We start from the raw sequence: 14,742 nt of genomic DNA, 5'->3' as shown, positions 1-14,742 counted from the left end.
GAATGTTCTGGAACTACACGTCCACGTTGGTGCACACCAGATCAGCCTTCAACGGCTACGATCAACTTCATTAACTTCACCTGGTTTTTGGTTTGTTTTTTCTTTCCTTAGTCCTTAATTCTCGAATGGTGTCCAATTAGATGCTGCCCCTCTTCAAAATTTTAGCGCTAATTCTAACTTCCGTGCAAACAATCCCATTCTAATCGTGCATCTAAAATATGCAGTTTCTCTGTGACAGTTCAGTGGAAATTCCTCTCCCCGAATTCTATGGATGACTGTTAGATAAACCTCGCCACTGCGTGCTGAGGTGTCAGGAACTCCACAACCCTCCATGGTTTAGAGGGAGGCGTCCTTCCCTTCCCCATCTGCCTCCACAGGTAGGCAGGCTGGCGACGAGAGGCACACGGAAGAGGCTGACTTCACCCGGGGGAACGCCGTTTTCTAGGGGGAAGACGGTGACGTACCGTGGGGCTGTGTTTGAAGAGGCCGCTCGGGAAAGCGACCTCGGGGCAGAGGGGGGCCAGGGTAGCAGCGAGAGGGGATGCGGGCGAGCTTTCCCTCTGGCGGCGCCGTTAGAGCCCGCCATAGCCCACGGACTCTGCACGTTTCCCCGGACGGCGCCAGGCCCACCTCCCACGACTCGCACCCTAGAAGGCAGACAAGTACCAGGCCCCTCGCCCACGAAAGACCGGTAGATACCCTCGCGCGGCAAATTTCAAGTGGCCTAGAAGCCACGCCCTCCCCGTCAACCGGAAGTTTTGCCACTAGTGCCACCAGCCTACAGGCCCCTCAGAAGGGGCGGGGCTGCAGCAGAAACTGCAACTCCCAGAGTGCAGCGCAGGGCTTCCGGCTTCCGGCGAGTGGACCGGAGTGTGTTTACACCGGCGGCTCTGCGGCCGGGTTCCTTCCGCGGGACGGGTGAGGGCGCCGGGGGTCGGGCCGCGCGGGCTAGGCGTGTGTCTGCTAGTTATCTGGTCCCGTGGGAGCGGTGGGGTCGTCACCTAAAGATAGTGTCCCTGCCCCACTACTAGCTGTCTGTAACCTTGGGCCAGTAACTTCACCTTTCCGAGTTTCAGTTCCCTTATCTGTATTATCTGGATTATAATGCCTGCCTCAAGGAACAATTGAGAGAATTAAATGAGATATGGTATATAAAAAGACGTATTTATTCTTATAAACCTGAGCAGTATTAAAGTAGATCGGTACCTTGAGGATGCCTTGGGGTCTACTGTGCAGCCTCAAAGCCGTACGGCATTTTTTTTTTTTTTTTTTTAACTTGCCTACTAGTGGCTGCTTTGGAATTAGGTTATGCTCTTTGGAATGATTATAACGAGGGCTTGCCTGGTCCTATGAGATTCTTCCACCCTCGGAGTTCCTGATGCGTTTTCTGGGCACATTTGCCAAGCAATGGGACAATAAAGACAAAAATTCTAGTCTTTACTTTCCAGGGCCTCCTAGAATGGGTTGGGGGTGGAGGGTTGAGAATTAAATAGATATTTGTTATCCTTTGCCTTGAGGAAACGTGAGAACCTCAGAGGAAAGGGAGAGGGGGCCAAGAAGGTTGTATTTGAGTTGATCTTGTTAGGAGTTTGCTAAGAGACCTAAGGGAGGAGGAATCACATGCAGTGTGAGTGCTGGGGAGGTTAGGGTAGGGCAGGGCCCTGTTGGGGGTGGGGGAGAGGAAGACCAGCAGAGGGAACAGAAAAAATGTTATCGTGCCAGGCTGTGGAGTTTCGACTTATTCATAGCAGTGGTTTGGAGTCATTGGTGGATTTCTAAGCAAAGGAATGACTTGCTAAGGTCTGTGTTCTAAAGTGATGATTAACTATGGAGAACAAATAGATGGTTCCCAGAAGGGAGTTGGGTGGGGGGATGGGTGAAATAGGTGATGGGACTTAAGAGTACACTTAATCAGGATGAGCAGTGAGTAATGTACAGAATTGTGGAATCGCTAAATTGTACACCTGAAAGGAATACTCAACTGTATGTTAACTCTGCCGAGGTGAAAAAAAGAAAGGGATGCGTTGGCTTTCAGCATGGATATTTGATAGGGAGATAGGCAAGAGACAGGGAGCTTGTTACAAAGCTATTGCAGTTCAAGAAGACTTGATGAAGAAAACTGGAAATAAGGAGCATACATAAAGGAGAGGGTTGGATGATCTCATTTGAACCTCACAACATTCCTATTAAATGAGATGGTGTTTTTATGTCCACTTTAAAGATGAAGGAACTGAGGCCCAGAGAGCTGGAGTTTTGTGCTGTTGATCATAGGGTGAGTAAGGAGAGGACTCCAGATTCTAGTTCTGGCCTCCCGATGTTGCATCCTGTGTTTTTCCAACAGTGTCAGACTGAATTAGTTTTCATTCAACCCCTTGGTGGGGTGGGGGTGGTGTAGGCTGGTGGTCTGCCCTTTAACCAGTGAGACTTTGTTTCTTTACAGGGAGAAAGAGAGAGCGCGAAAGAGAGAGGATGTCTCTCTCAGATTGGCACCTGGCGGTGAAGCTGGCTGACCAGCCACTTGCCCCAAAGTCTGTTCTCCAGTTGCCAGAGTCAGAGCTGGGTGAATACTCTCTGGGGGGCTACAGTATTTCATTTCTGAAGCAGCTCATTGCTGGCAAACTCCAGGAGTCGGTTCCAGACCCTGAGCTGATTGGTGAGTCTCTGTGGACTGGGAATGGGCTGCTGCTCTGATCTCTTTCTGAGGAGATACTTCTGGAATTACGAGGGTAAAGGAAGAGTTTGGGATTTGTTGCCTCATGATGTTAACAGTCCAGGGAAGTGAGTGTTGTTGGGTGAATAGAAACACAAACCGTGTAATAAAACTGTCAGTTGCCATTTCAGTTGTGCGTTAAACTGAGCAACTTTATCGCAGAGTTCCTTAACTATGACATGGAAGAGCAAGAATTTGGGGTAGACTAGAGACGGAGGAGCACATAGTTGGGGGAGGCCCCCAGTATATGGTATTCAAGATGGGTTTTGAAAGATGACTAGAAGGATTTTTGTTTGCCTGGTTGGTTAGAGGGAAGGTAATAAAAAAGGAAAGGAGGATGGCAAGGGTATTCAAGGTGGAGGAAGAAGGAATGAAATTAGATTATAAACATAATTTGTAATAGCTGAGGGATCCAATTGGTTCATCCTTTTTTAATTGTTTTATTTTCCCATTCGTTTAAATTGAGCAGTCTCCAGAACTTGGTACTTGCTAATGATTTTTATTAAAATGTAGGTATTAAATAAGAGTACTTTTTAAAGCAAGTATCATTCTCCAGCTATCTGTCCAATCAAGATAAGTTTCTTAGAGGCAGAAACCACCTACATTGTTTTGAGAGCAAAATATGGATCGTTCTCTTTTTAGATCTGATATACTGTGGCCGGAAGCTTAAAGATGACCAGACCCTTGACTTCTACGGCATTCAACCTGGCTCCACAGTCCATGTTCTGCGGAAGTCCTGGCCTGAGCCTGATCAGAAACCAGGTAAGTAAGGGCCCTTAGATGGGGAGAGCCTCTATAATCTCTCCAAAGAAAGGGTCTGTGTGTTCTTGAGGCATGGCCTGGGTGGAATAAAGAGGCGATTTACTGAGATGGTGATGGAGGATATCTTTATTACTTACTGGATTAGTCTCCCTTTGGTAATAGAGTGCAGTTTTGATCTACTTGCTGTCAGCACCACTAACAGAAAGGGGTTTGTTGCTCTGCTTTTTAAGTCCATTACCCACTATTTCCTAGTGGGTTGGGGAGTGTGTGTCTCTTTAAACTCCTTTAGATTAACAGTGGATTTCTCAGTGAACTTTGTATCTTTTGTTTTTGTTGTTGTTCTCATTAGAAAAAAGCTGGAAACACCTTGTATTCCTGTAATGATGTAGTTTGTCCTTTTGTTAGCAAATCTCCCCACAAGTGGCCCTAGGTGGTGATTTATTCAGTCTGATCCCTCCTGCTATCCTGGTAATGTAATTTCCTGAAGCTTGAAAATACAGTATTAAAATAGCTCTTGGAGTAAACTTACAAGAACTTTAATGCCTTTTTGATTTATTAATAAAAGGTGCTGCTTAGAATTCATAATTTAAATTTTTCTATCTGTGTTTTAAAAGCTTTCCCAAGGATAAAACTAAGCTGTGTGAAAAGATTAGCTTTGTGAAACTGGCAGTTTGACATATTTTTGTACTTTCATGATGGCTGTGATTGGTTATAAGCTTGAAATTTCCCCTTTTCAATTCTAAACATAAAGGACAAAAAGATCTTCTTTTTTTTTTTTTTAAAGATTTTATTTATTTATTTGACAAACAGATCACAAGTAGGCGGAGAGGCAGGCAGAGAGAGAGGAGGAAGCAGCCTCCCTGCTGAGCAGGGAGCCCCATGTGGGGCTTGATCCCAGGACCCTGGGATCATGACCTTAGCTGAAGGTAGAGGCTCAACCCACTGAGCCACCCAGGCGCCCCAAAAAGATCTTCTTTTGTCCACTTGTGGGAAATGAGAAAGAGAAAGGCAGTCTCTGACATTCAGAGATTGGCCTGGCCCTCAGCTAGGCCTTGAAACAGATCACCAACATTTATAAGGCCACTCACTCTGAGAAAGTAATGGATCAAGGCAACAATAAGATCCCTCTCATTTCTGAATAGAGACAAAGCCCTGAACACGGTCCACATCACAAAAATAACCACATACCCCTGTGTCCAGATGTTATGATTGACTGTTTCATTTTTACCAGTTACAGCTTTGGCCTTGTTCTAGTTTTCCTTCCTTCTAGGTAAGAATTGTTTTGTTTTGTTTTTAAGACTTTTATTTATTTTTTGACAGAGAAAGAGAGAGAGAGAGAGATCACAAGTAGGCAGAGAGAGGGGAGGGGGGAGCAGGTTGCCCGCTGAGCAGAGAGCCGGATGTGGGGCTCGATCCCAGGACCCTGAGATCATGACCTGAGCTGAAGGTAGAGGCTTAACCCACTGAGCCACCCAGGTGCCCGTAAGTATGAATTGTTAAGATACCCAGTCATAAAGTCCTCCCCACTTCCTGACAGCCTTCAACCCAGAGCAAAACCATGCTTCTTTAAACGTCCCCCCACATCACAGCCAAAGCCCAAATCCTATCAGTCTTCTCTGATGTCATCTGATTGAGGTGTCCACACTTACCATGGTGTGCACCTTCCTCTCCGTACAGAGCTGTAACCCCAACGTGGTCCACCCCAGGTGTGCCCCTCTGGTCTTCGGCTGGAGGGCACTGCCAGAAGGAAAGTAACATATGTTGCTCCTTCGAGCCAGATTGTTTCTCTTTGATACCCCATTTCATCATTAGACCAGCCAACCAGATGACAGCATTAGCATTTTATAGATGAAGAAAAGGAGCATTAGAAAAGGTATTTATTGGGGCGCCTGGGTGGCTCTGTCGGTTAACCATCTGCCTTCAGCTCAGGTCATAATCTCAGGGTCCTGGGATCAAGTCCCTCAGCCGGCCTACTCCCTGCTCAGCGGGGAGCCTGCTTCTCCCTCTGCCCCTCCCCCTTTTTGCAGGCATGCACGTGGGCGGTGTGTGCGCACGCTCTCTCTCTCTCTCTCTCTCTCTCAAATAAATAAAATCTTTAAAGGAAAAAAGAAAAGGTATTTATTCAAGGTCATCTACTTAGAAAGTGACTGCAAGAGCTGGGATGTGAATCAGGTTTTCCTGGCTCCAGAACCCACGTTCTTTCCATTGGGCTGGCTGTCTCCCACTTCCAAAGAGTGAGACTGAGATTAGCTCAGGGATGTTGTGGAGACAACCATAACTCTTCGCTGATGGCGGGCTTAAGCCATTAAGAGTCCTTTTCCTCCTCCCTTTGGCCTAGAGATTTATTTTTGAAAAAAAAAAAATCACGTTTTATTGTGAGTGAAAATAAACTCATACCCGAAAAGAATCGTATCATGATGGCATTTTGGATATTTTATCCTTGAGTGCTCTTACAAAAGGAAACACATTTCTTGATCTCCCACTCAATTAGCTCCTGTAGGAGGAGAACCTTTCAGTCCCTTCCTTCCCACCTGGATCCCTTTGACGGTTCTCTGTGGCAGGTTACCAGTCTCTTCAGGATCTCACTCAGCCTGCTGTTCCAGCAGTGACAATGTGTACCCTGAGCTCCAGCGATAAAAACCAACTTGCTGCTCTGTCAAAGCCCTTCATTGTTCTAGGCTTCTGTGACTTTGCACATGTCCTCACTTAAGCTTAGGACTTTCTCCCCCTAGTAAACATCTGCTTGGCCTTAAGCACCCTCTCAGATGGTCTCCCCTGGGAGACGGCTCTGTGTCCTAGCCCGCCCTCTCCATGATGGCTGTCTGCTTCCTGCTCCGCATGCCCTAACTGGGACCTGCATCTCTGTGGAGCACTTGGCCTGTTACTTTGTCCTTGTGTGTTTGTGGCTTTGATCTAGTCTCACTGCTTCTCCTGTCCCAAGAACTCCTTGCTGTGGTAGGGAGTCTTATTTTCGTGCCTTCCTCTACCTTTCCCCAAACCAGGCCTGGAGTAAATGGCTTACTTCATGTTTGTTGAATGAATAAATTGGGTAATTCACTTAAGATAAATCTTTGTTGAGGGGTGCCTGGGTGGCTCAGTGGTTAAGCATCTGCCTTTGGCTCAGGTCATGATCCCAGGGTCCTGGGATCGAGCCCCGCATCGGGCTCCCTGCTCGGCGGGGAGCCTGCTTCCCCCTCTCCACTCCCTCTGCTTGTGTTCCTTCTCTCACTGTCTGTCAAATAAATAAATAAAATATTAAAAAAAAAAAAGATGAATCTTTGTTGAAAGGTACCTCTGATTAGAAGTAGAGGAAAGGACATGATTGCTGTCCCAGACCCCAGGTGCTATTCCCCTTGCTTTGGGACTGATGGCCCTGGAGTTGGGCAGTACACAGTGTATATGATCACAAGTAGCTGTCCTGGGTGAGGAGAACCACACTTCAAAGTGTGACCCAGTGTGGACTTCTTACCTGTCCCTCTCCTTTTATCCAGATTTCCTCCCCTATGAAATGGGCTGATGTCCTCAATAGTAAAGTAACCAAGGAAAACTAAGACAATTGCTAAACTTTCCCATGTATGGGACTGAATCATAGTGTCCAAAGATTAGAAGGGAGCTTTGAGTCTCAGCGAAGCACTTGCTGTGGAGTGTGTAATGCAAGGTTGTCAGGAACCCTAGGAGCACAGTGTTTCCTCGGTCCTTCTTATATATACTTTTTCAAGTCCAGAATAATACTACAGAAGCCTGGAAGAAGATACCAAAGAGGAAACAATCAGCTTTGATTGTGCCACCCTACCTAAGTCCTGTTCTTCCCTCTGTCCCCTTCTAGCCTGGGACCACGTGTACATGGACACATTTTACGCAGTTTTACTAGAAAACATATGTACAACTTTGTGTTCTATTTCTCTCCCTTACCATACTGTGTCAGCATCGCTCCATATTGTTCAGATGGCTTTCGGTACTTATTTTAAACCACTGTATAAAAAGTCTGCTGAGTTGATCATACCTTCCCCCTTGCAAATGTCAGAAGTCTAGAATTCCCACAGCGGGAGACCGATCAGAGCTGTCTCTTCTATGTGGCAAGAGTCACCTTTGCCAGAAATTGGAAGCTCTTCGTTTTATGTGCTGGAGATGGTTAAAAGAGAGTGTGGTTTTCACCTCTGGGGCTCCAGTATTGTTTCTGCACGGGGGCCCTCGTCCACTTGGCAGGGTGCTGGGGAAAGCGCCGAAATGCTGCTGTGCCTCTGTCGCGGGGCCAGGCTGGGTTGTGGGTAACTGAGTGTCTCATCCCCAGAACCTGTGGACAAAGTGGCTGCCCTGAGGGAGTTCCGGGTGCTGCATACCGCCCTGCACAGCAGCTCGTCCTACAGGGAGGCGGTGAGTGCAAGCCCAGGCTCGGTGCCGGGAGCCTCTTCCCCGGACAGTGGGTGAGGGGTATAGAGTGGGAGTTGGCAGCCCATCGCCATGGCTACCGAGAGTTCCTGGGGAGTCTTTGTCATGCCTGTGGGTCTCAGTAGAGCCCTCTTGTCCCCCAAAGGGGCTCTCTCAGCTAGGTATTGTTGATTCCCTCTAATGATAATGATCCCGCCTCTCCTGATAGCGGCTTCATGGAATGAATGTAGTTTCAGCCAGTGGACCACATGCTGTTTCTGCGGGGCCTCATTCTGGGACTTGCTGCTGAGTTGCCTGCCCACCGTGCCTTACCTGGATTTCCTCACTGGGCAGATATGCTGATGTTGTCTACGTAGGGGAATGGATAAGCTAAATTAATAGAGCTGCAAACTTCCCCATATGTATGCATACAAAATGATAATTTTATAGAGATTGAAAAGGGCTTTGGGGACCTAGAGGAACGTTTGCTACAGGCTTTACAAAGAGAGCTTTTATTTTGGAAACATTAGAACTGCAGATGAGGGAAAGGAATAGAAATTGAAGGTTTACTTTGATCTTGCCTTTTTTTTTTTTTTTTAATTGTTTATCCTCCAGTAAGCCACAGGGTTAGAGCAAAAAGAGGTTCGTCAGTTTCCTGGAGCTGCTGCTCCACTGAGGTGGTGTGTGGGCACGAGCTTGTAGAGGGAGGAAGCCCTTCAGCAGCGTGTGGGTGTTTGCTGAGTGGATCGGGCAGTAGAGTGCCCCGCCTCCCCATTTCTCCTGCAGGTCTTCAAGATGCTGGGCAATAAGGAGTCTCTGGATCAGATCATTGTGGCCACGCCGGGCCTCAGCAGTGACCCTATTGCTCTCGGTAAGTGCTGGAAGAAATAGGAGCTGTTGGAGAAGGAGAAACCAGGGGAAGGCAATTCCCATCTTATCCAGAATCACTGGTCTTGTTGGGGAGACGGGGGAGACCAAGACGCGCCCCCTATACCTAGCCCTCCAAGAGTGGTCAGTGCCACTGAGAAGTCATGGCCTACCTAACATCAGAAATGAGACATAAGGGCACCTGGGTGGCTCAGTGGGTTGGGCTGCTTCCTTCAGCTCAGGTCATGATCCCAGGATTCTGGGATCAAGCCCCACGTCGGGCTCTCTGCTAAGCGAGGAGGCTGCTTCCTGCCCCCGCCCCTGCCTGCCTCTCTGCCTACTTGTGATCTCTGTCTGTCAAATAAATAAATAAATCTAAAAAAAAAGAAATGAGACATGAGGATGCCAAATGGGGGGCAGCAGTTAGCCCCCGGCAGGAAAGACTTCCTGCACACATTGGCGGCTTAGGGAAGAACCCAGACATATGGGGAGGAGAGGCTGGCATGTTAGTCCGAGGTGTGTGACCTAAGTGCAGGGGGAGGCAATGAGAGGGGCACAAGATGGAGAACACTTGACTTGTGCTTCTTGGAGCTTTGTTCCCTCACCTTTTCGTGGGAGCTGTGTCCCCACTGAGCTGGTTGTTCTGAGGCCTATAGCCTCTTTGCCCTCCTGGATCTGGCTGGATTCCCAGTCTCTGAGGTGAGGCCTGTTCTCCTTCAGGCGTTCTCCAGGACAAGGACCTCTTCTCTGTCTTCGCTGATCCCAGCATGCTTGATACGTAAGTATACCCATCTTGTTAAAGGGTCCCCAACCCCTCCCCAGATGGTTGGCCCAGAAACGTCATTGTCGCCCTGGGTTCTGCTCTTAGAGCCCGATCCTGTCTATCCCTGAGTCCACCTGTGAAGTATGTCAGGAGGTGAGAAAGAGCAGGGGCTACCAGTAGACCGACAAATTCCAAGGGCAGGGACACATGGAGATGTGGAGACGAAGCAGGGTTCTGAGGGCAGTGGCTTTGCGGGCCTGGTTCAGTTCAGCTCTCTCTCTCTGTAGACATTGGAGAGCCTTGGAAATCCTTCAGGATGGGGAAAGAAGCAGGTGCATTTAGAATCCCTAAAATTCTAGAGCAATTTGGAAGGGATACATAAAGGTCCTATCCCTTATTCTGCACGTGAAGGAAGTAGCCCCACCCCAGGAAGAGAAGGGACTTCCCAGAGATTTCCTGGAAGAAAGTCTCCGTGGAGTTGAGACTGGAGAAGGGCCCTGAGCCTTCTAGGCTGCGCACGTCCCATCATGCCTTGCTGGAGGGCAGGTGGAGCATCGGCTGGGGACCCTCGGAGCGCAGAGCCTGCTGCTGTTGCTGGGGACAGAGCAGCAGGAGGACAGAGGCAGCTGTTGGGAGGTGCTGAGGAATTGAAAGGCGGGTACGGGCAGTGCAGTTGTCTGGAGGGCACCCAGAACTTCTGTCATGCTGAGGGTACTTGGCCCTTCCCAGTCACCCTCTGTTTCTTTCTGCCTCTGTCCCAGGTTGGTGCCTGCTCACCCAGCCCTGGTCAATGCCATCGTCCTGGTCCTGCACTCGGTGGCTGGCAGCACCCCGCTGCCGGGAGCCGACTCCTCTTCGCGGAGCGCACCCTCCAGCTCATATCGGGACATGCCCGGTAGGCCCCAGGGCGGCGTAACATCGGCCCCCTGGGGAGCCCGCAGTGGCCCAGGGATTTGCTTTACTCAGCAGCTATGTATAGCCCTGGCAGAGGGCGTTCCTTGGGAACTCTCGGTTTGAGTCAGGGAGTGCATCTGTCCTGTAATTTTCCAAGGGGAGAGACGAAAATGTGAATTTGGAGAGTATCTGATTCTGGAGCTACGCCTGTGCCTTTCTGTTCTTCCTCCCCAAATCTGTTCTCCCTCCTCCAGGTGGCTTCCTGTTCGAAGGGCTCTCTGATGATGAGGACGACTTTCACCCAGTAAGTGGCCTGGCTGCTTGCCACTTGAGAGGGTGCCTGAGACGTGCCTCTCCCTGGGACTTGGCACACCCAAGCTGGAAGGTGGTCTTAACCCCTTCGGTGGCCAATCTGTGGCACACTCTTCCCTTCTGAGCCTGGCAGCTGTTCAGGCAGGTCCTGTAGCGGGGGCGGGGCCCGTGTGGGACTGTCACAGTGCCACAGTGCTACTTCCCCGGTTGCCTCCCTTCTCCAGAGCTCCAGGTCCACGCCCTCTAGCAGCACACCCAGCTCGCGCCCAGCCTCCTTGGGGTACAGTGGAGCTGCCGGCCCCCGGCCCATCACCCAGAGTGAGCTGGCCACCGCCCTAGCCCTGGCCAGCACTCCAGAGAGCAGCTCTCACACACCGACTCCTGGCACCCAGGTACGGAGGGAGGGCCTGAAGAGGGAGGCCGGACCCCAGGGGAGAAGCGCCCTAGCGGTACTGGCCTCGGTACTCCACCTGGTTTGAGCTGAAGTGTGCCTGGAGCCGGGGTGGGGTTCTCAGGGCAGCTCTGTCGACCTCCTCCTCACCCCTAGGCCTTAAGGGTTAGCCTCCAGGGTTCAGTATAGTCCAGAATTCCTCCCTTCATAGTTTATATAATGTTCCCTTCTTCATCCCTGACAGGGCTCAGCTGTGTGGCCTAAGCGTTCCTGGTAATGGTCACTGTAGCTGCCAAGGGCAACTCTCCTAGTGCTGGGGCCCTAGGCTAGGTCAGGGGCTTGATTCCATTTCCCTGGAGCAAAAGAGGATGGAATCTTTCCTGGAGCTTTTAGGTACCCCTGTGTGGTTGTCTCATGCAGGTCTCTGTTGGGAGGCAGTAGTTGGGTCCCCGAGGGCCCCACAGTGGGGTGCTGGGACAGCAGCTGGTATGTGCTGGAAGACTCAGGTGCCTCTGAGGGTGGCACTGACCGCTGCTTTGACTCTAGGGCCATTCCTCGGGGACCTCGCCGATGTCTTCTGGGGTCCAGTCAGGGACGCCCATCACCAACGATCTCTTCAGCCAAGCCCTACAGCATGCCCTTCAGGCCTCGGGGCAACCCAGCCTTCAGGTCAGTTTTCCCTCCTCCTGGTGTCCTGGTTACTGGCAGCTTCTTAGCTACTTTGGGTAGTCAGCTTCTTTCTGCTCTCCAGAGGGCTTTCTTCACTCCAGAAACAGCTGGGGCATGGCGGTGTGACAGGAGAGGGTGTTCCCAGCAAGGGTAGCTGTCCCTGTGGCTTCCGCTCCCAGACCCTGTGACTGTGGCCTGCCTCCATGACAGTGTGGCTTGGATACTTAGGGCAGTTTGAGTCAAGGAGTCGTTCATTCATTCCATGAGCACTGACTGAGTGTTGAGTACATATATTCCAGATCTGGGTCCAGCTCCTGGGGCAGAGACAAGCCATCATTATCCCTGCCATGGAGGGGAACGAGGAGAGGTGATCGTCAGCAAGTTGGTTAGAGGTTAGCCAGGTGGGGAAGGAGGTATTTAGGTGGGAGGACGGTATCCAGGCAGAGGCAGCCACTTGTGGAGGTACATGTGGCATACCCAAGCCTGCGGGCTAGAGGGCAATGTCCTCGTGGAGAAGATCCTGAGATGGAGCCAGTGAAAAGGGAGCAGGAGCCTGAGCATGAAGGCCTCGAGTTCCTGGGTAAGGGGACCGGACTGGATTCTGCGATCACCAGGGAGCCGTGGAAGGTTTTCAGCAAGGAAGGATACCGTTGCTGCTCTGCTTCCTGGGCAGGTTACCCTAGCAGCTAAGTGGAAGGCCCTAGGTACCATTGTTTGCTTGCACATCTGCGTGTGTGAGCTGTCTGTGGCATTCTCTTTCCTTTGCTCCTCACTTGAGTCTGGGGGGTGAGTGTCATTTCTGGAACTTGTCCAGGTTCGTGAAGCCATCCAGTGGGAAAGACAGGTTTCCAGGTCCTGTGGTTTTCTCTAAACCACGTGGCCCTGGTGGACATTGAAGGGGAACAGGAGCAGGCCCATGGACAGCTTGTCCTTTCCGTTCCTTCGCCTTCCCCAGCTAGATGCCTCTTCACTCTGCTGTCCAGCTCAGGAGCTTTCACTGGCTCCACCTGGCCCATAAATGAGGCCAAGTTGGTTTGTGTGGTTTTTGAAAAGCTCTCCACGCCTCTCTGAATTTGCGTGTCATCCCCACAGCCTTCTCTTTCCCACAGGTGAGCAGATTGTCTTCCCTAAGTTGTGCACTTCCTCCTTCATGAGGTAGAGATATTATTAAGCTTTGAAAGTACTAAAAGAAAATGTGGGTTAATTTCTTTAAACCTTTATAGTAGAAAGATCTTTTGTAGCTGAGAGTCAAAATTCAGGAGCCGTTACATGAAGAGTAAAAGATTTTGAGTTTGTAAAAGTGAAGATTTCTGCTTTGCAAACCCAGCCAACCAACCAACCAAACCAACAAACAAAAAACAAGCAAAGACTGAAGCCGAACAAACTGGGAAAAAAACCTTTAACAAGTATCAGGCAAAGGGCAAGACTTCCCTGTTATGGAGAATTCTAGTAATTTGGGATTAAGAACTCCATAGAAAAAGGGGCAAAGGGCAATAGCAGACTCTTTGTGGAAAGGAAATACTGTTGGTCTTAAAGGCGTTTGATTCCTTACAGCCCCATTTCTTGGAATTTATCCTGGAAATGGAGGTAATGTGTGTGTAGAAAGTGACATTTGTACAGAGGCGGTCACTGTGGCATTGTTTGTGATGGCAGAAGGTTGGAAGTAGCTTGGTTATGATACATTTCAGGATGTCCATGATTTGGAATATTGTACAATTATTAAAAAAATCTTTACTTAGGGGCGCCTGGGTGGCTCCGTCGGTTAAACATCTGCCTTCAGCTCAGGTCATGGTCCCAGGATCCTGGGATCGAGCCCCGAGTTGGGCTTCTGGCTCAGCCAGGAGTCTGCTTCTCCCTCTGCCTGCCCCTTCCCCCTCTCCGGTATGCGCGTTTGTGTGCTCTCTCAAATAAAAATCTTAAAAAAAAAATTTAAATGAAAAGGTTTTTACTTAGTGGCATAGAGAGATCACTGGGATGCGTTAATTTTGTTGGAAAAAAGTGGGAGGGGTTGCTGAATGTAGAACAAGGGTCTCAGAAAAGGATTTAAGAGTACATATTTGTGTTTTCTCAAAGTAAAATAGGTTCTCTGGGGTGGGAATGGGAGTGGATACAGTGAGACTTTTCACCCTATGTCGTGCTCAGAAATAAAACTAATTTAAAAATGTATGCCCTCCCCCCCATTCCATGTGTACATGTCTGTTGGTCTATACATAGAGCAGGAGAAAGAAAGTTGTTTAATTTTTTGAAATTTAGACTATGAGTAATCTGCGCCTTCTCTTGGTCTTTACGGTGGCATTTTCCTTTTTTTTTTAATTGGGAAAAATTGCTCGTTCGTTCTCTGAACCCTCCCGCCCTTCTGCTGAAAGCTGTGGGAACCCACCTTCTTCTCCCGACTCCCGCCCTGAGGGCAGACCGGAGGCAGAGGAGCGCAGCTAACAGCTTCTGCCTGCTCCTTTCTTTCTGCAGAGCCAGTGGCAGCCTCAGCTGCAGCAGCTACGTGACATGGGCATCCAGGACGACGAGCTGAGCCTGCGGGCCCTGCAGGCCACAAGCGGTGACATCCAGGCGGCCCTGGAGCTCATCTTCGCCGGCGGAGCCCCATGAACTCCTGTTCCTTCTCACCCCCCAGCAAACTGCCAAGGTGGCTGCCCCCGGGAGACACCCTGAAGGTGCCTCACCTCTCCTCTCCCCAATACATCTGATGGTTGACCTTCTGTCTGGTCCGTTGCGTGGCCTGTCTGGCTGACTTGAGCTGGTGGAGGCCGGGGGGCAAGCAGGCGTGTGGGTCTTGGTGTGTGGCTCGGCCCTGCTTCTGAGCCTTGGGTGGAAAATTTGTAGTCATAGGATGTTGTGTGATGCCCAGACTCTGTTTTCGGAGAAGTTTCCCATGCTAGCCGCAGACCCTTTGGTACTTGGGGTGTGGCATCCTCACGACATGCCCCAGGCTGGAGCAAGGCTGCCACCCAGTGTCCAGGGTGGCTGCTGTGTGGCCGCTATGGCCAGAAG

At 50.0% G+C, this 14,742-nt stretch overlaps 1 protein-coding gene across 2 annotated transcripts; it reads left to right on the top strand.

The window, feature by feature from the left end:
* The first annotated feature begins 821 nt into the window (after window positions 1-821).
* Window positions 822-14,450, top strand: UBL7 (ubiquitin like 7). Of its 2 annotated transcripts, none has more exons than XM_032865042.1 (11): window positions 822-918; window positions 2,441-2,653; window positions 3,353-3,472; window positions 7,764-7,846; window positions 8,627-8,711; window positions 9,428-9,485; window positions 10,232-10,365; window positions 10,619-10,668; window positions 10,901-11,068; window positions 11,614-11,736; window positions 14,203-14,450. In XM_032865042.1, the coding sequence occupies exons 2-11, from the start codon at window positions 2,470-2,472 to the stop codon at window positions 14,338-14,340; spliced, it is 1,143 nt and encodes a 380-aa protein (XP_032720933.1). In that variant the 5' UTR covers window positions 822-918; window positions 2,441-2,469; the 3' UTR covers window positions 14,341-14,450. The 2 variants fall into 2 exon arrangements, with proteins under 2 accessions (XP_032720933.1, XP_032720932.1); XM_032865041.1 differs by lacking the exon at window positions 822-918 and adding an exon at window positions 2,209-2,272.
* Window positions 14,451-14,742: the final 292 nt, after the last annotated feature.

This window comes from Lontra canadensis, unplaced genomic scaffold (assembly GCF_010015895.1).
Source record: "Lontra canadensis isolate GAN:19392208 unplaced genomic scaffold, GSC_riverotter_1.0 scaffold28, whole genome shotgun sequence".
Classification (NCBI taxonomy): Eukaryota; Metazoa; Chordata; class Mammalia; order Carnivora; family Mustelidae; genus Lontra; species Lontra canadensis.
Note: the sequence above shows the minus strand (reverse complement) of the source record. Positions and strands in the feature narration are given on the sequence as shown.